The sequence below is a fragment of the Carcharodon carcharias genome, chromosome 17 (assembly GCF_017639515.1).
Source record: "Carcharodon carcharias isolate sCarCar2 chromosome 17, sCarCar2.pri, whole genome shotgun sequence".
Taxonomy (NCBI): domain Eukaryota; kingdom Metazoa; phylum Chordata; class Chondrichthyes; order Lamniformes; family Lamnidae; genus Carcharodon; species Carcharodon carcharias.
The window spans coordinates 87,187,897-87,209,316 of record NC_054483.1 but is presented as its reverse complement, the minus strand read 5'-3'; the positions used below and the strand labels follow the sequence as shown (position 1 = coordinate 87,209,316).

Below are 21,420 nucleotides of genomic sequence, written 5' to 3'. Positions count from 1 at the left end.
TGTGAAACTTGGGTTTGAAAAAAACTCCTTCTCTTGGTCCCTGTAGAAACAGGGAATTCATTGCTTCTTATAGATATACCTGAACACTAACTTAAATGGGAACTGTATATATTGTTTTTAAAAATTGAACAGTTCATTCAGAAACCAAATCATTGAGTTACAAGTGGTCTGAAGTGTGTGGTAGTACTATGGAGAAATCCAGCTGGGAATATTGCAGTTATTCTTATGATTGGAGGTTTGCTTTGTTTCACTTGTTTTGTGTTCTGAAACGGGGTTATGTAGCTAGCATAGATTTTGTATGCTATAACATTTGCCACAAATTGAGAAAGTTCTATCTATTTTGTTTGAGGAAAAGCTCCTCAGAATACTTATTGTGCAGAGACAGGGCCAAAGCTAAGAATAATTCTGGTCAGAATTTATTAACAAAGAGAGAACTTTTATTCCCATGGTAGTGAAGAAAAATTCACACCCGAAGCTGAGTACAGACACTTCTGTGGATTGACTGCCCTCTTGTGGTAACTTGCAGAGGTCTTTTTCTCCCAATCCAGAAAGAGTGTTATTATTCAGTGTATTATGTATAAATTTTTATTAAGCCATGGCTTCTTGTTGTAGATGCAGGAGGTGAATAACTCACCAGTGTCGGTCAGTAGAGAATAAAAATAATTTGTTGCACCCCTGGATCACTGTTTCTGCTTATTATTCTATGTCTCTATAATCTTTCAAAAACCTTTCCACAAGTTTGAAAAAAAAATAGTGTGCCAAATGTGAATCTTATTTGGGAAGTGAAGGGTGTTATTAACACAGTGGCATTCGTGTGACTGGCTGGTAAACATTTTGTGCATTGGGATAAGAATTTTTACCAGAGAATAAGAAAAGAAACAGGATGTTTTTTAAGAGGCTAGAATACTAAAGCAGGGTCTTGATGTGCGCTTCCAAACTACATGTCTTATTCGGGGTTTAGTCTGCATGCACTTGAAAACTGGGGTAAGAACTGAGAAGAGCCAAGAGCTGTCACGTTGTAACCCTGCCGCTAAATTTGAGAAAGTTGCAGTGCTACTTCCTCCTTTAATAGTGCATTGTAATTTTAAAAACTCCATTCAGAAGGAGAAATTTAAGATTGAATAGAAAGAAAGAGCTCAAATCTAGTTCTGTCGAAATTGCCTTGATGGTTTAGAACATCATTGAACTGTCATATGTACTACTAAGCCAAACAGGATATAAAGGTTTGATCACTGGCCTATGCTGAATTAGCTGATCTCAATTCAAGTAATAATACAATCATAGAATTGTTTCACACTGCTTAACTAAGGATGATGAAAATAGACCAGGGCTGATTGCTCACCAGTTAGAGGATGTGTGTGTGGGGCTTTAATAAGGACAAAATTGGGCTTAATTATGTGATGTCTTTCTACAGTGCAATCCCTCACTAACTCAATATTTAGGCTCTGATAACAAGTTAATGAATAATGCAGCTATTCATCTGAATTTTATACTGTAACATAATAGTTTGTTTCAGTGAGTGAGATAAAAACGTAAAAATGACTTTTCTAAGGAGGCTGAAATTCACAGAGCATGGTAGTTCTGCAAAGGTTTATTCTTTAAAAAAAAGAGCAATTTTGTCCATGTTACGGCTCTCTGCCACATTAATATTGAGTCTAAGGTGAATATTGTAATGAACCTGAAATGTTGCTCGTTGGTCCATTCTGGCTACGTTACACCTGAACCAGTCATGCTTACAATAAACCATGAGTCAGTCATTCTTTTAATTTTACACTTGCATTTTTACTTTGTTTTTAAATTGACATTCTTCATCTACCTGAAAAGGCAGGCAAAGATCCTATTGCAATAGTTGAAGAAGACATGCCATTTTCTTGGCATCTTGGCAAACATTGCTACCTTTCCCAACTCTACCAAAAAAGAGATTAACTTGTTCATTTCATTTGTTGTTTGAAACCTTGCTGTACACTAGACAATATACTTCAAAAGTAATTCATTGGATGTGAAATACTTTGGGACATGACAAGGATATGAGATATATTTTAGAACTTTTTCCTTTTTGCCTGGTTTAGGTTGCCTCCCTATTAACTTCCTCTCCTTTATACCTGCTCCACCTCTTTGCTTTGCCTAATCAGGAGGGATTCATGCTTACGGTCCTGGCCCACCCAGCTTCCTTGACTGATTCAGGTGACCAATTCTGTGCCCAGCAAGAATGAACCTTTTTTGGTAGCTCAGACTGTGACTCAACCTTTCAACCTGACTTGGCACCCACCTGTTTCTTGTAGGTTGACTGCTGTTCTTGTGTTTGCTCTTTTCAGTGCAAGAATTGAGGAGTTCAGTATGAGTTTATACTGCATGTTTCTCTTGACTATTTGGCTTCCTGTTGTATTTGGATAAGAGCACAAAAAATGAGGGTTCATAAAAGCTGCACCCTAATCACTCAAATTATGTATGTGGATATTTCTGTGCAGAAAGGTCTGTGTGTATGCTTGTGTTAGTGTGAATGCAGATGTTGACACCAAAAATATCAAAATACAGAGATTAATATCTGTGTAAAAATGGATATGAGTGGAAAGTCCGCAAAGTTTTTCTAGTTACAGATGGTTCGGTGAGATCTGGAGTGAATCCTGTAAAATTTTGATTTATTTTCAGTGAGAATTCAAAATTATGACAAAGTTGACAAAAAAACCTAGATCCATTTCATAGAACCTGTGATTGTGTGAAACTCAAAAATATCGATAAAACTAGAGAGAAACAGAAGGAAAAATGACAAAATTAGGAGAAACAGTTTCACATCAGGTCTTTCATTTGTGAATAGGGATTGCACAGAATAAGAATAATAAAAAAAAAAGGTGGTTGGGCTTCTATATTAATGGTACATTTCAAACCTTACTCTTTCATCTTCGTAAGATGTACATTATTAAAGGACATTATAAATCAATTTCCTTTTTCAATTTCCCTTTTTTGTTTGGGTCTTTTCAAAAGTACAAGCTTTGAAACTGGCTTAGGTGAAGACCGTTACAATGTACAGCTCTCTTTCCCCAGTACTGATGCCAGTGCCCATGAATCGAAACCTGTTTCTCCCACATCAGTCTTTGAGCAATGCATTCCATTCTCTGATCTTATTTACCGTATGCTAATTTCCTTGTGGCTCAGGCAGTAATCCAGAAATTTGTGGTTCTGGTTTTAAATTTATCTCTTGCTGCTCAAACTCTTCTCAGCAGATTCCTTTAGCCCCAGAACTATTTTGACTACACTTCATCACCCCTTGCTTCCTGTAAGGACTCTATTCCTTTCTCCCAGTTTATCCATCTTGTCACAACAGTTCCAACAATGCACTCTTCCAAAGAAACACTTCCAATATGTCTTCATAATCTCCACCCATACTAATTCAGCTATTAGTTGTTTGGTACTACAGAACTCGAGTATTACTAAAAAAGAGAGGCTGTCAAAGATTTTGTCTTGCACTCATCAGGGCAGATATGCAAGAATACCATTTGTAGAGTGAACAGCAATTTATACTGCATGAGAAGAGAGTGGTTGGCAAGTGGACTTTGGTAGCGGTGTTGCCATGTAGAATGCACCAGGGAACACGTAACTGCCAAGCTTTTGTTTAAATTCAAACCAGACAGGTCGACTCTGATCAAGGCAGTGCCAGGGGGAATGAACCAGGGAATGGCTATTCCCCAAGCTTTTGTTTAGTTGAAAAAGGCTAGTTCATTCCCCATGGCAATACCTTGACCAATCAAGTTGTGGGGAGGTGGTGGTGCAGTGTTAATGTTACCAGGCTAGTAACCCAGAGGCCCAGGCTAATGGTCTGGGGACACACGTCCAAATCCCACCACAGCAACTGGTGGAATTTAAATTACGTTAATAAATATGGAATTAAAAAGCTAGTCTCGGTAATAGTGACCATGAAACCATTGTCAATTAACGTAAAATTCCATCTGATTCACTAATGTCCTTTAGGGAAGGAAATCTGCTGTCCTTATCTGGTCTGGCCTTCACGTGACTCCAGACTCACAGCAATGTGGTTGACTCTTAACTGCCCTCTGAAATGGCCTAGCAAGTCACTCAGTTGTATCAAACTGCTATGAAGAAGGAACGAAACTGAACAGATCACCCGGCATTGACCTAGGCACCAGGAACAACAATGACAAATCAAGCTCTGTTGGCCCTGCAAAGTCCTCCTTGCTAATATCTGGAGCCTTATTGCAAAATTGAGAGAGCTATCCCACAGACTAGTTGAGCAACACTGTGACATAGTCATACTCACAGACAACATCCCAGACATCACCATCATGTCCTGTCCTGCCACCAGGACAGACCCACCAGAGGTGGTGGCACAGTGATATACAATTGGGAGGGAGATGCCCTGGGAATTCTCAACATTGACTCTGGACCCCATGCAGTCTCATGGCATCAGGACAAAGGGCAAGGAAAACTCCGACTGATGAATCAGTACTCCTGCAATGTTGAACATCACTTTGAGGAAGCAATGAGGATGGCTGGAGCACAGAATGTACTCTGGGTGGAGCACTTCAATGTCCATCAGCAGGAGTGGCTTGGTAGCACCATTACTGACCAAGCTGGCTGAGTCCTAAATGACATAGCTGTTAGACTGGGTCTGTGACAGCTGGTGAGGGAACCAACAAGAGGAGAAAACCGACTTGACCTCTCCCTCGTCAGTCTACCTGTCGAAGATGCATGTGTCCATGACCGTATTGATATCTGAGTTGTTGTGAAGCTGACGTTCCGCCTTCACAGCAAGGATATCCTCCATTATGTTGGGTGGCACTGCCATCATGCTAAGTGGGATAGAGTTCAAACAGATCTAGAAACTCAAAACTGAACATCCATGAGGCAGTGTGGACCAGCAACAGAATTGTACATAACCACAACTTGCAACCTCATGGCCCGGCATAATCCCCACTCCATCATTACCTTCAAGCGGGAGGATCAACACTGGTTCAGTAAAGCATGCAGGAGGGCATGTTAGGAGCAGCATATCTAAAAATGAGGTGAAGCTACAGACAGGATGGCTTGCAGCGAAAGCGGCGTGCGATAGACAGAACAAACAATCTGACAACCAACAGATCAGATCTAAACTCTGCAGCTCTGCCACATCCATCCATGAATGGCGATGGACAACTAGCCAGCTAACAGGAGGAGGAAGAGGCTCCACAAATATTCCCATCCTCAGTAATGGAGGAGCCCAGCAGATCAGTGCAAAAGGTAAGGCTGAAGGAATTTACAACAATCTTCAGCCAAAAGTACCAAGTGGATGATCCATTGCAGCCTCCTCCTGAGGTCCCTAGCATCACAGATATCAGTCTTCAACAAACTCGATTCACTCCACATGATATCAATAAAATGCTGAAGCACTGGATACTGCAAACGCTATGGCCCCTGACAATATTCCAGCAATAGTACTGAAGACTTATGCCCCAGAACTAGCTGTGCCCTTAGCCAAAGTTGTTTCAGTACAGCTACAACACTGGCATCTACCCGGCAATGTGGAAAATTGCCCAGGTATGTCCTGCCCACAAAAAGCAGGATAAATCCAACCCAGCCAACTACTGTCAGTCTACTCTTGATTATCAGCAAAATGATGGAAGGTAGTATCAACAGTGATATCAAGCAACACTTATTCAGAAATAACCTGCTCACTGATGCTTGGGTTGGGGTCCACCAGGGCCACTCAGCTCCTGACCTTCATTATAGCCTTAGTTCAAAGATGGACAAAAGATCTAAATTCCACAGTGAGGTGAGAGTGACAGCCCTTGACATCAAGATCACGTTTGATTGAGCATGGCATCAAGGAGCCCTAACAAAACTGGAGTTGATGGGGAAGGGAGAGGGGACTCTGCACTGGTTGGAGTCATAATTGCACAAAGGAAGATGGTTGAGGTTGTTGGCGGTCAATCACCTCCATTCCGGGGCATCACTGCAGAAATTCCTCAGGGTAGTATCTTAGGCCCAAACATCTTCAGCTGCTTCACAGATGACGTTCCTTCCATCGTAAGGTCAGAAGTGGGGATATTCACTGATGATTGCACAATGTTCAGCATTATTTGCGATCCTTAGATACTGAAGCAGTGCATATGCAGTAAGACCTGGACAACTTTCCGGCTGGTTCTGATAAGTGGAAATAACATTCGCACCACACAAGTGCCAGGCAATGACCGTCTCTGACAAATGGAAATCCGACCATCTCCCCATGACATTCCATAACAACACCAAAGCTCTCTCTCACTGCCAACATCCTGGGGGTGTTACCATTGACCAGAAATTGAAATGAACTAGCCATATAAGCACTGTGGCTGCAAGAACAGGTCAGAGGCTGGAAATTCTGCTGCACGTAACTCTCCTCCTGACTTCCCAAAGTCTGTTCACCATCTGCAAGGCACAAGTCAGCAGTGTGATGGAATATTCTCCACTTGCCTGGATGAGTGCAGCTCCATCAGCACTCCAGAACCTCGACACCATCCAGGACAAAGCAGCCAGCTTGACTGGCACCTCATCCATCACCTCCGACATCCATACTCTCCACCACCGAGCACAGTGGCAGCATTGTGTACCATCTACAAGATGCACTACAGCAACTGACCAGCATCTTCCAAATCTGCAACCTCTACCACCTAGAAGGACAAGGATTGTATAGACATGGGAACACCACCACCACCACCTACAAGTTCCCCATCAAGCCTCACAGCATGCTGATAAGGCACTATATGGCCGTTCCTTCACAATCACCAGGTCAAAATCCTGGAAAACTGTCCTAAACAGCACTGTGGGTGTATGTACACAACATGGACTGCAGCGGTTCAAGAAGGCGGCTCACCACCACCATCTCGAGGGCAATTTTTTTCTTTATATTCTGCTTTGCTGGCTGGGCCAGGATTTATTGCCCATCCCTAATGCTGTTAGGAAGTTCCAGGATTTTGACCCAGCAAAGTGAAGGAATGGTGGTATATTTCCAAGTCAGGATGAAAAGTAATTTGGAGGGGAATTTCCAGGTGATGGTGTTCCCATCTATCTGCTGCCCTCATCTTTCTAGATGGTAGTGGTCTTGGGTTTGGAAGGTGCTGTTGAAGGAGCCTTGGTGCAGTGCATTCCTGCAGTGCATCTTGTAGATGGTACGCATTGCTGCTACTCTGCGTCGGTGGTGGATGGAGTGAATGTTTGTAGATGTGGTGCCAATCAAGCAGGCTGCTTTGTCCTGGATGGTGTCAAGCTTCTTGAGTGTTATGGGAGCTGCACTCATCCAGACAAGTGGGGAGTATTTCATCACAATCCTGACTTGTAGATGGTGGACAGGCTTTGGGGAGTGAGGAGGTGAGTTACTCAATGCATGATGCCTAGCCTCTGACCTGCTGCTGTAGCCACAGTATTTATATAGCTGGTCCAGTTCAGTTTCTGGTCAATGGTAACCCCCCAGGATGTTGATAGTGGGGCATTCAGCGATGGTAATGCCATTGAATGTCAAGGGGTGATGGTTGGATTCTCTCTTGTTGGAGATGGTCATTGCCTGACACTTGTGTGGCGTGAATGTTACTTGCCACTTCTCAGTCTAAACCTGGATATTGTTCAGGTCTTGCTGCATTTGGACATGGACAGCTTCAGTACCTGAGGAGTCGCAAATGGTGCTAACCATTATGCAATCATCAGCAAACATCCCCACTTCTGACCTATGATGGAAAGAAGGTCATTGATGGAGCAGCTGAAGATGGTTGGGCCGAGGACACTACCCTGAGGAACTCCTGCAGTGATATCCTGGAGCTAAGATGAGTGACCGCCAACAGCTACAACCATCTTCCTTTGTGCTAGTTATGACCAGTGGAGAGTTTTCCTCCTGACCCCCAGTGACTCCAGTTTTGCTTGAGCTCCTTGATGCCACTCGGTCAAATGCTGCCTTGATATCAAGGGCAGTCACTCTCACCTCACCTCGGGAGCAGAGCTCTTTTGTCCATGTTTGAACTAAGGCTGTAATGAGGTCAGGAGCTGAATGGCCCTAGCAGAACCTAAACTGGGCATCAGTGAGCAGGTTATTGCTAAGCAAGTGCCGCTTGATAGCACCGTTGATGACCCCTTCCATCACTTTACTGATGATCAAGAGTAGACTGATGGGGCGGTAATAGACTGGGTTGGAATTGTCTTCCTTTCTGTGTACAGGACATACCTGGGCAATTTTCCACATAGCCAGGTAGATGCCAGTGTTGTAGCAATTGAGGATGGGCAATAAAAATGCTGTTTTGGCAATATTGCCTCCCTTTTAAATTCAAACTCTGTTATAGCCAACTCAGGAGTGGGACATAGAGATGGTTCAGTTCACCCCTGCTAACCTGCCCGTTACACTGGTCATAACCTGTGTGAATGTTGCTTGCCACTTATCAGTCTGAGACTGAATGTTGTCCAGGTCTTGCTGCAAACATGCACGATTGCTGCAGTATCTGAGGAGTTGTGAATGGTACTAAACACAGAGCAATCATCAACGGACATCCCCACTTCTGACCTAATGTTGGAGGGAAAGTCATTAATGAAACAGCTGAAGAAGTTGTGCCTCAGATACTACCCTGAGGAACTCTTGCAGCAATGTTTTGGAGCTGAGATGATCAGCCTCCAACAACCACAAACATTTCCCTTTGTGCTACATATGACAACAAGCATGTGGCGATTTTTCTCCTGATTCCCATTGATTTCAATTTTGCTAGGGCTCCTTGCTATTGCCCTCGGTAAAACGCTGCGCTGATATCAAGGGCAGTCACTCTCCTCTAATCTCTGGAATTCAGTTTTCTTGTTCATCTTTGTACAAAGTTCTATTTGTATAAAGCTAAGGATTTACATATATATCTATGCATTGTCAACTTTAAAACTGCAAAATTTGTGCATGATTGCTACAATTGTCAGCTTCTAATTGATACAATTAAATATATTCTCAAGTGTCCTGATGGTTGAAATAAATAATTTTCTTATGTCATAAGGTTTCCAATTGGCCTAGTAGAACCATTTGCATTGTGTAATCTCTAACCAAATCATCATTGTTACTGCAGTGGGTAATGATGTAACACAAATTATATAGTATCTGAATTGATCAATTATCATCTCTAGTTTTAGTATTGTACCATGGAGCCATTTGTCAAATACGTTATTAAAACTGTAACTTCATCCAGTGCACTAATGCCAAATGCCAAACATATGTGAGCTATTAAATGTCACTGGTACAGTATTCTATTGAATTGAAAAGAGGGCATATTTGTCTTTATGATTTAAAACAGCTTGAGGAACTTTTAGTGCTCTCTAGATAACTGGAAGATAGCACTTACATTATTAGCATTTAACCTACCAATTTTGAGACTAGTTGAAACATACTAACAATGCAATTTTGTGTTTTTCCAATGTGTGTATTTGGCTGAGATTATGTTTTCCAATGACCTGTGATCGTTTGATCTAATTCTATTGGAATACTTAAGCAATAAACATGATTTTAAGTAACAGATTGTAAAGCATTGTGAAACCAGGGTTCTATTGAGGTTCTACCTTTTTTTAAATTCATTCATGGGATATGGGCATCACTGCCTATCTCTATCTGGTCTGAGAATGTGGTGGTGAGCTGCCATCCTGAATTCAACTGCGTACCTTGCCAGGCAGTTCCAGAGAACACATATTGGGCATTAATGAACTACTGTGGATGATGTTTTGAGAATCCGATAATTTCAATACTTTGCCTTAATGCCCCGGACTAGCAGGGGCTGGGGGTCGGTGGGGCGGGGGTGGTTGTTGGGGGCAAATATCAATCTCTATCAGTGCCCAATTTTTTTGTTGTTTAGTACGTTTGTACACACTTTGGTGGCGAAAGGTGTCGCTGAAGCATAATGTCCTTGATCATGCTGAAATTTGTGGTCTAGTCTTGCATATGCATAATAGTTACTGGGATGAGGTACTGGGAGTTTATGAAAGCTGGTGTCTTCAGGTGAGAGGAAACAATTTGAGGGAAAATAAAAATAACAATAGTTCATTTCAAGTCAAAGTTATACATTTGTCACCTCAAATTTGTATGTTATTTTTGAGCTACTTTTTAATGTCCTGTTACAAACAGGGGACCTGAAATTATGCTGTGTTTTACCCAGCTTGAGTAACTAACATTCTCATTTGAAATTCCTGCCTGCACTATTTCAACTCGGTGTGTTGACCATATTCAATAATTTCAAGGTCAAGATTGTCAAAATATCAACCTAAAAAGTAAATGTTACATTATAATTAAAATTTATGGTGGTAACTTCAGTGCTATTGGCACAACCTGCCATTTAGAGATTGGTAGAACATTGCAATCTTGATTCTCTCACATGTGCTTTCTTTAAGCATGGTTCCACATTAAGAGTACTTTATTTACCCTTAACTATAGCTTAAGAGTTTTATTGTCATGTTCAGTACATTTTACAGAATGTTGCTATTAATTAGAACGTTTAAATTTGTATTCACGTATATAGCTGGTGTAAATACACTTTTTTGTTTCAGAAACGGTTTTGCCAAGGATTAGATGGTAGCTTTCCAGTTGAGAATGATGTACCAAATACCCAGCTAAACTGGAGTTCCATAGATCATTGGAATCTACAGAAGCATGTTCATCCTGCAGGACTGCTGAGTAGAACAATTTCAGTCCCTAATGTGGACAAGTTGACTTTTGCGGTACGGCGTTTTTCTTTTTACAGTTGATATCTACTTAGCGCTTGCTATTTGGAAAATGAAATATCTTAAGAGCATAATTGCTTTCAAGATAAGAAATACTTTGCAATGCTACTAAGCTTACTTTACCAGCTAATTTTTGATTTCTCAAACAGAGCTGTAGTAAATATTAATCAATAATCAATGAATCATTTTTAGAATGCTTCACAGTAAGGAACATTCAACAATTTCAAATATTCATGAGTTGCCACTAGGATTTTAGTAAAACATAATGATGGATGCAAAAAGCTTCAAGTTATGTTGAGTTATCTTTATTTGCATAATTTATAGATCTTTGTTCATCCAAACCTAGTTTGGGCTTGGAGAGCATTTTGAGTTATACATAATATCAGGATGAAGTCATGGGAGCAAATTGAAGTACTGAATAAAGGGTGTTGCACAATATTAAAGCATATTGACATAAGTATTATTTTTCCTATTGTTGTTATTTCCCTTCTGTTTCACTATATAACCCTCAACATGAAATAGCTAGTTGTTTCATCTCAAACTTATACTCTGAGCATGGTTCCCTTCTGGAAATGTGAGATCATAAAAATACCCATAGAATGGGTGATTTAAAATTAATTAGAGTCAAATCAATCTAAAGCAAATTCTAACATAATCTACAATTGGAATATGTTAAATCATTAATTTTGTTAAAAAAACAAATTGCAGCCTAATTATTTTTTTGTGTATTTATCACCCGAGATAAGCATACTGTACCACATTCACACTCATCACATAGAGAAAAAGAAAATAGGAACAGGAGTGGGCCATTCGACCATTCAAGCCTGCTGTATCATTCAGTATGATCATGGCTGATCCTCTATCTCAATGCCACTCTTGCACTCTCCCCATACCCCTTGATGCCTTTAGAGTCCAGAAATCTATCTATTCAGTGACTTGGCCTCCACAGCCTTCCGTGGTAGAGAATTCCATAGCTTCACCACCCTCTGAGTGAAGAAGTTTCTCCTCATCTCAGTCCTAAATGGTCTACCTCATATCCTGAGACTGTGACCCCTTGTTCTAATCACCGCAGCCAGAGGAAACATCATCCCTGCATCCAGTCTGCCCATCCCTGTCAGAATTTTATACATTTCAATGAGATCCCATCTCATTCTTCTAAACTTCAGTGAATAGCCTGGTCGGCCCAATCTCTCCTCATACCACAATCCTGTCATCCCAGGAATCAGTCTGGTGAACCTTCGCTACACCCTCTATGGCAAATATATAGTTTCTTAGGCAAGGAGACCAAAACTGCACACAATAGATCACTTAATAATATTTGCAAACTTTCCTCTTTCACTTCAGATTTATCATATTTGAGGATAAAAACAGAATTTGTTGGGAGTACAGGCTATTCTGGTGTGCTCCAGTAAAGGGTCTACACCTGAAATATTAACCTTTTTTGCTTTATAGACTGATCGAACTGTTACATATTTCCAGTGTTTTCTGTTTTTGTCATTATTCCTATTGGGGGATATTAATCTAAAAGAAAAAGGGTGCTTTTCCCTTCTCTCCATAATTTAAAAAAAAGACATAGGATAATTTTCACCTTTATATGGGCAGTAAGCGAATGAAGTAATTCACTTATCTGATAGAGAACCTGACTAGTTTTTATTTCCAGTTACTTCATTGGTTTATTGTTAGAGAAGGTGAGACTATTTCCCAGCCAAGAAGGTGGTAGGCATCCTGTTCAGAATACTCTAATTTCCCTCACTCCTTCCACTTAGCTATACCACAGGAGAAAGAGAGTGCTAAGTCACACCTACCACTCTGTAATACAGTATGTTGGAGCACTAATACACAAGGAACCACTTGTAAATTTTCATTATAATACATCTATCCACGTGCAGTCTTCCAGGCAATTATTGACTTTTATGAAGTATCCCAAAAGGCTATCAATGATTATTGAAGATTATTTGATAGTTGACATTATCTTACCAAATTTAATATTTACATTAGCATTTCTTTTCAAAGATGCAACAAAACCATGAACAAGTGGGCACATCAAAGCCTTGTCCCCGATGTTTGGCTGGTGAATCTGTAAGTACTTTTATTATTTCCTAAGAACTACTAAACCCACAAATATCCCGTCTTTATAAACAGAGAATAGAATACCTGAATGAAGGTTGAAACTGATCATCGAACACCAAATATTTTCTTTAAATTAATCATAAATTTAATAAAATGGTACTGAAACTCCCATGTTAAAAGATAGAAAAACCTTTAGGGAATGGCTGGTCCAGGCTAGCCCACCATACACTAAGGTAACTGCTCAATTTTGTGGGGTCAGCTTATTTGCATGACTGATATGGCTCTCAGCACAGCTTCAGCCTTCCATTGGCAGCTAATGTGGGGCAGTTAGCTAATGACTGCAGTGTTGCATTCCATTGACAAATCTTCTGATAATTAAGCACTCCATGTCCACCTGATTTAGACATCATCCAGAATTAGGAGAAAAAATGACAGTAAAGTTTAAGCCACATTAGTAACAAGAAATGGCTATCTCCATCAAGAGAGAACCTGACCACCTTCCCATGATATTCAATGCTATTCTGATTGCTGAGCCCTCCACCATCAATATCTTGGGGATCACTATTGACCAGAAACTGGAGTGGCTGCATAAATGTCATGGCTGCTCAAACAGATCATAGGCTAGGTCTTCTGCAATAACTTATCTCCTGACTTCCCAAAGCCTTTTCACCACCTACAAGGCACACATCAAGAGTGTGATGGAATACTCATCATTTATCTAGATGGAAGCAGCTTCAGCAACACTCAAGATGTTTGACAACATCCAGGTGCGTGCAGTCTGTTTGGTCAGCACCCAGCTCTCTGTCTTAAATATCCACTCTGTGCACCACTGGTATAAGTTACTGCAACTATTTATAAGATGCAGTGCAGCAATTCACCAAGACCTAAGCAGCAACACCTCCCAAGCCACGACCTCCACCAACTAGAAAGATATCATCTGATTCATGGGAACACATCACCCTTCCAGTCACACACCATTCATTACTTGGGCTTTTATCGTCATTCCTTCATTGTTGGTGTGTCAAAAGACTGGAACTCCATACCTAATGGTATGATGGGAGTACCTTTACCATACAGATTACAGCTGTTCATGAAGTGGCTTATCAACCACTTTCCTGAGCATCTAGCGATGGCTAATAAATACTCATATCCCAGAGAACTCCGAAATAAAATGTGCAAACCTCACCTAAGTAAAAGCCATGCAGTGTAAACGTGGTTTTGTCTGGCTGAAACCTGTATCTCTGCTACTGATCTCAGACTGGCAGCAGCATGTAGATGTACTTTCAAAGTGAAAGAAGGATGTATAGGAGTTTCTACTTTTATAAAACACCCCACCCATGAATTACAAGAGAACAAATTGACTCATGCGGAATGTTGTAATGCTTAATGGTTAGTTTATTTGCACCCATGATTACAGATTTAACATGGGCACACTTTCTCCCTCTGTGTGTCTCTCTCTGTCTCTCTCTTCTCAAAGCAGAATCCCCAATTATAATATGTGGCCTTTGTTTAAACCATGATTTGAATTTGTATAGAAAGTTATCCTTTTCTTTTGCTTTCTCCAGAAATTTTCCATTGTGTGAAGCCCTTTATACTCGGTTTCCCACAAAAGATATTTTGCTAGAACACCCTATCTCAATTCAAGGCTTTCAAAACTAAAACATCAGTGGTTCTGGCTGGCCTGTAATCTGTTCATTTCCTTGATGGCATTAGTGTCTCAGCTTGGTGAGTCTTACTTTAGAAAAACTGTTTAGAAGTTTTGGAATCACTTACAATCTTCAGCTAGAAGGGCCGAATGGATGATCCATTTCTGCCTTCTTCTGAGGTCTCCAAACATAACAGATGCCAGTTTCTCAGCCAATTAGATTCATTCTGCATGATATCAAGAGACGGCTGAAGGCAGTGAATATGGCAAAGGCTATGGGCCCTGACAGCATCTCAGCAGTAGGACTGAAGATTTGTGCTCTAGAACTAGCCGCGCCCCTAACCAAGCTCTTCCAGTACAGCTTCAACATTGGCATCTACCCAGCAATGTGGCAAATTGCCCAGGTATGTTTTGTCCACAGAAAGCAGGAATAATCCAACTTGACTAATTACTGCATCATCAGTCTACTCTCAATCATCAGCACAGTGGTGGAAGGTGTCATTGACACAGCTATGAAGCAGCATTTACACAGCAATAATCTGCTTACTGATGCTCAGTTTGTTTCCACCATGGCCATTTGGCTCCTGACCTCATTTCACCTTTAGTTGAAATGTAGACAAGGGAGCTCAAGGTGAGGTGAGAGTGACTGTCCTTGACATCAAACCAGCGTTTAAGCGAAGGTAGCATCAAGGAGCCCTAGAAAAATTGGAGTCAATGGGAATCCGGATGGAAAGCTCTCCATTGGTTAGAGTCATATCTTGCGCAAAAGATGATTATGGTTGTTGAAGGTCAATAATGTCAGTCCTAGGACATCACTGTAAGAGTCCCTCAGGGTAGTGTCCTAGGTCCAATCATCTTCAGCTGCTCCATCAATGATCTTCCTTCCACTGTAAGGTTAGAAGTGGGGATGTTCGCTGATGATTGTGCAATGTTCACCATTCGCGAATCCAGAGATACTGAAGCAGGCTGTGTACATATGCGGCAAGACCTGGACAACATGCAGGCTTGGCTAAGGCAAGTGCCAAGCAATGATCATCTCCAACCATCTCCTCATGACATTCAATTCCATTACCATCTCTGAATCCCCTAGTATCAATATCCTGAGAGTTACCATTGACCAGAAACTGAACTGGAACAGCCATATAAATACTGTGGCTAGAAGGACAGGCCAGAGGCTGGAAATTGCCAAAGCCTGTCCACCATCTACATGGCAAAGCCAGGAGTGTTATGGAATACTCTCCACTTGCCTGGATGAGTACAGCCCCAGCAACATTCAAGAAGCTCAACACCATCCAGGATAAAAGCAGCCAGCTTGATTAGCACCCATCTACCACCTTAAATATTCACTCCCTCCACCACCGACGCTCAGTAGCAGCAATGTGTACTATCTACAAAATGCTCTGCAGCAACTTACCAAGGTTCTTCAACATCACCTTCCAAACCCGTGACCTCTACCATCTAGAAGGACAAGACAGCAGATGCATGGGAACACCACCACCTGCAAGTTCGCCTCCAAGTCACACCATCCTGACTTGGAACTATATTGCCGTTCCTTCACTATCACTGGGTTAAAATCCTGGAACTAACTCCCTGACAGCACTGGAGGTATACCTACACCACATAGACTTCAGCAGTTCAGGACAGGTGGCTCACCTCCACCTTCTCAAGGGCTATTATGGATGTGCACCAAATCCTGGCCTATCCAGCGATGCCAGCATTTTGTGAAAGAAAAAAAGTTGCTTTCTCAGTTCAGGACATTTAATGCAAAGTGTGATGAGAAGTTTCATCAATCACTGTTCTGAATTTGTTTTAAAGGTTTTTTTTTTTGGCCTGTAGGTAGCAAAAGACAATTATGGAATGTTGTAATCTTCCTAAATTCCCTAGATTCTGGAAAGGTCGCAGCAGATTGGGAAACTGTAAATGTAACACCACTGTTCAAGAAATTAGGAAAAACAGCATGAAACACTCAGCCAGTTAGTTTTTCATCTGTTATTGGGAAAATGCTAGAATCCATAATTGAAGAGGTAGTAGCAGAACATTAGAAAATCATAATCAGGCAGAGTCAACATAGTTTGGAAAAGGGAAATCATGTTTGACAAATTTATTGGAGTCTTTGAGGATGTATCAAACAGGGTAAGGAGAATCAGTAGATGTAGTGTATTTGGATTTCCAAAAGGCATTTGATAAGATGCCACATAAAAAATTACTATACAAGCTAAGAGTTCATGATATATTAGTATGGATAGAGGATTGGCTAATCAACATGGAACAGAGACAGGATAAATGAGTGATTTTCAGGTGGGCAAACTATAACTAGTGGAGTGCCACGTGGATCAGTGCTAGGCTGTCCACTGTTTATGATCTATGTTGATGACTTGGATGAAAGGACTTACAGCAACTGTATTGTAGCCTAATTTGCTGATGATTTAAAGATAGGCAGGAAAGCAAGTTGTGAGGAGGATGCAAAGAGTCTGCAAAGGAATACAAATAGATTAAGTGAGTGGGCAAAAATTGAGCATATGGAGTATAATGTGGGAAAATATAAGGATGTCCACTCTGGCAGGAAGAACAGAGAAGCAGAATATTATTTAAATGGAGAGAAACTGCAGTATGCTGAAGTACAGAGGGAACTGGGTGTCCTTGTACATGAATTATAAAATGTTAGCATGGAATTATAAAATGTTAGCATGCAGGTACAGCAAGTAATTAGGAATGCAAATTGAATTTTGGCCCTTTTGCAAGGGGGATGTAGGCAAGCCTTACTGTAACTGCACAGGGTATTGGTGAGACTGCACTTTGCACAGTTTTGGTTACCTTACTTAAGGAGGAATATAGTTGCATTGGAAGCAGTTCAAGAAGGTTCACTTGACTGGTTTTCTGGGATGAAGGTATTGTCTTATGAGGAAAGGCTTCGGCCTGTATATATATATATTGGAGTTTAGAAGAATGATAGGTGATCCTATTGAAACACACACAATTCTGAGGGGGCTTGACAGGATAGATGCTGAGAGGATGTTTCCCCTTGTCAGGGAGCCTAGAACAATGAGGCACAGTTTCAAAATAAGAGGCTTCTCTATTAAGACAGAGATAGAAGGAAATTTTTCTCTGAGGATCATTGGTCTTTGAAATTCTCTTCTACAGAGAGTAGTGGAGGTTGGGTCATTGAATATATTCAAGGATGAATTACAGATTTTTGATATACAAGGGAGCTGAATAGGGTTGCCAACTGTGATTAAAATGTATTCCTGGCAATTTCACCACATGACTTGCCCCACAGTCCTGCCATTAGTCGGCCAACCCATCCTGTGACGTCCTGCCTTCCAACACCAATTAGAAAGCGAAAAGACTTATTCCCCAATTGGGTGATGCTTATTTTTAAGAAAAACAGCCTTTCCCTCCAATTTTCAATATTTTTATATCTGGTAAAGAGAAATGCTCAAAGGAAATTACAAAATTTATTTATTTTTTTTATTTCCCACTGATTTTTCTCCAGGATTGCACACAGCAGTGTCCTGAAGATTGATCTTCAATTCCTGGAGATACCAGGTCAATCCTGGAGGGTTGGCAAACCTAAAGTCGAGAATTATGGGGGAAGGCAAAAAAGTGAAGTAAAGGTCACAATTGGATCAACCATGATCTTATTGAATGGAGAAGCAAACTCAATAGGCCGAATGGCCCACTCCTGCTCCTTACTATCTTAAAATATCAGCCTGACACCAGTGCTAGGATTCTTGCCTCTTAGTCAGTAAATTGTGCATTAAAGCTATGCTATACAACTTTGAGGACATATTGACAGTAATATCAGAGAGTCTTGTGGTGACATGTTAAACATGTCTGCCTGTTCAGATGGACATGAAAGGTCCCATGGGACAACTAAACCAATAGCAAGGAAGTTCTAGTCTCCTCTTCAAAATTTAACTGAACCGTCATCACTGAAATGGATTATCTGGTTATTTATCTTACTATTTATCAGTTGGTCGCCACCTCTACTACAAGCAAAACAAGCAGTGGCCACTGTTCAAATGTAATTCATTGGTTTTGAGAGCTTTGGACTACTTTGAGGATGTGAAAGCTAATATATAAATTTAAAGTCTTTTGCTTAGACTTTGACTAAATTTTGTATAGCTTGTACAAATCATTTTCTTAACAGTACATCTTTCTACTATTATTATCTACTATGATGGATTCTCGTATTGATGCATGCAAATAAATGTTTTTAATCATGCCATTTTAAATGGTGAAACCTGTGAAATACCAGATAGATAGCTCCCAAAAAGCACTGAAAATAAATGTAGCATGCTGTCTGGAATTTTGCTTGGCTCAGTGAATGGTGGTGGGATTTGGATTGCTGCACTGTTTCTTAAGCACTTCTCACCAACGAAAGTGAGGGTGGTGTTTTGCAGAATGTCTATTGACACCACTGTGTCAGCGAACGAATTGCACTTTGTCAATCATTGAGTTGGAGATGGCGGAACCTACGGCGGGAGTTTCAGTAAACAAAACAAATTGCAAAGTAAGCAAATCTCACTACATAAAATCTATTTCGCAAAAGAGTCTATAAACAGCAGCAAACAGAACTTCGTGACCAAAACTGTAGCAATTTCTCCCGATTTAAAGGCACAGTGATTTCTCCAGCATAGTACAGTGAGTGGAGGATAGTTACAAAATATAAATTGTGGCCAGCATCTTCCGGTCGGCGAGCAGGGGCGGAACCTGCTCGCCGATGCGTAAAATGATGCGGGGTGACGTCGGGCTTGCGTCCTGACGTCACCCCATGTCATTTAGATTGCCAGTTCGGTGGGCGCACATCCGACATGTCAACAGCCTATTAAAGCCATTAAAAAACCAATTGAACTTCAGGCTGGGAACCCAGGCGGGCTTGTGAAAAAACATGAAACCTCATCCACGAGTGGGATGAAATTTCATGAGTGATTTAAAAAATGCAGAATATTTTATAATAAAAGTTATGGACATGTCCCAACTCATGTGAGTGTCACATGAGGGGACTTGGCAGGGAATCTTTTTTCTAATCTTTATTCAAAGTTTTAAATCGGACCCGATCTCTCTGAGGCACCACTTTGCCTCAGGGAGATCTGTGCATTCTTTCATGCACGTGCACGAATAAGCGCATTCCCGGAACCATTTTCATAAATCCTCTCTAAAGCCTTCACATCCTTCCCAAATTGCAGTGTCCAAAATTGGACATAATACTTCAGTTGAAGCAAAATACATGTTTTATAAAGGTTCACCCTAACTTGTTTGCTTTTGTACGCCTGTATTTATAATGCCCACAATCCAGTGGGCCTTACTAACCGCTTTCCCTACCTGTCCTGCCATCTTCAACGAATTGTGCGCATATGCCCCCAGGTCTCTTTGTCCCTCTACCCAATTTAGAGTTGTACCCTTCAGTTTATGTTGCTTCTACTCCTTCCTACCAAAATGTATCACTTCATACTTCTCTGCATTAAATTTCACCTGCCTCGTGTCTGCCTGTTCCACCAGTCTGTCTATGTGCTCGTGAAGTCTGTAACTACTCTCTTCACAATTTACAATAATTCCAGATTTTGTACCATCTACAAATTTTAACATTGTGTCCCTCTGCAACCCAGGTCCAAGTTATTAAAATACATCAAGAAAAGCAATGGTCCTAGTACAGACCCCTGGGGGGTACTCAACAGTCTACCTCCCTTTAGTCTGAAAAACAACCGCTCACCACTGCTCTCTATTTCCTGTTACTCAGCCAAACTCTATTCCATGGTGCCACTGTCCATGTTATTTTATGGGCTTCAACTTTGCCGTAGAGCCTATTATTTTGAACTTCTGGTCTTGCCTGCAAGTGGAAACTACCCTATCAAATCCTTTCATTATCTTAAAGACCTCTGCTAAGTCAACCTTTAGCCTTCTCCTTTTTCGAAAAGAATCCCAACTCATTCAGCCTTTCCTGATAAGTATGTTCTCACAGTTCTGGTATCATTCCAGTACATTTTTTTTTGCATCCTCTAGGTGCATCTATATTATTTTTTATAAATATGGAGACCAGAACAGTTCACGCTGCTCCCGAGTGTAGGCCAAGGTTCAATACAAGCTTAACATAATTTCTGTCCTTTTCAATTCTATCCCTCTAGAAATGACCCCCATTGCTTTTTGTTTTTTTATAATAGCCTCTTAACCTGCTGCATCACTCTTAGTGATCCCTTTGTTCCCCTATCTCATTTAGAGAATGTGACCTCCTTATATTTCTTACTAAAATGTATTACCTTGCACTTACCTATATTGAAGTTCATTTGACAATTACATGCCCATTCTGCAGAATATTAATGAATTCCTGTATTTTTGGAACCGTCCTCTGCATTAACCAGACTTGCAATTTGAAAATTCTGTAAGGTAATTCCAATTCCCCTGCCAAAATCTACATAATTGCTGAATAACAGTCATCCCAGCTCTGATCTTTAAGAAACATTGCTTCCTGCTATTTGCCATAATATTTCCTGCCATTTGCCAGTCTGAGTAATCACATTGTGAAATGTCTAATTTTTAAAATCCTTCATTTAGGCATTAGAAATTTCAGTTGTTGAGAAAGAAAATAGAGATGAATGATTTTTCAAGAAACTTTTGAGGTGGTCAGATTGTACAATCATGGGATTTGTTACAACTGAAATATCTACTTTATTGTGTGCCACAGGTTGAAACCAGTAGCACTGAAACAGCCTATCATTGCCACTGACAGGAATAATAGATCATAAATCTTTGCAGTACCTAAATCTTTGCAGTACCTATCAATGAAACATGTCCCACGTGCTGAACTTAATATGGTTAGTTTCTTTTTAAGATTAAGTTTTCTGTGTAATTAGGCAACTCATAGGGCAAAAGGATATCATTTTTAAAAAAAAGTTGATGGACTAAAGAATGCCAGATATAATTTAGTGAGTAAACACATGGTCTTGTATTTGGTGGCAAGGATGGAAAAGAGAAATAATTTGGTTGCATGATTTGACCGTTCACTCAAAATATCTACT

The 21,420-nt window shown here is 40.6% G+C and overlaps 1 protein-coding gene across 3 annotated transcripts in view; it reads left to right on the top strand.

Annotated features, from left to right (window-relative positions):
• The window catches only part of si:ch211-221j21.3 (uncharacterized protein C10orf143), a 42,410-nt gene that overhangs the window by 9,574 nt on the left and 11,416 nt on the right, over positions 1–21,420 (top strand). Inside the window, exons 2-4 of one of the 3 annotated variants that reach the window (XR_005945603.1) lie at positions 10,516–10,686; positions 12,703–12,768; positions 18,808–18,917. Coding sequence is in view for 2 of the 3 variants with exons in the window: in XM_041209052.1 (XP_041064986.1) it covers positions 10,516–10,686; positions 12,703–12,768; positions 13,421–13,516 (333 nt within the window). In the remaining variant the exon portion in view is untranslated. Of the gene's footprint in view, positions 1–10,515; positions 10,687–12,702; positions 12,769–13,420; positions 13,527–18,807; positions 18,918–21,420 lie in introns of those variants that run through there. The other 2 variants (XM_041209052.1, XM_041209053.1) reach the window with 2 other exon arrangements.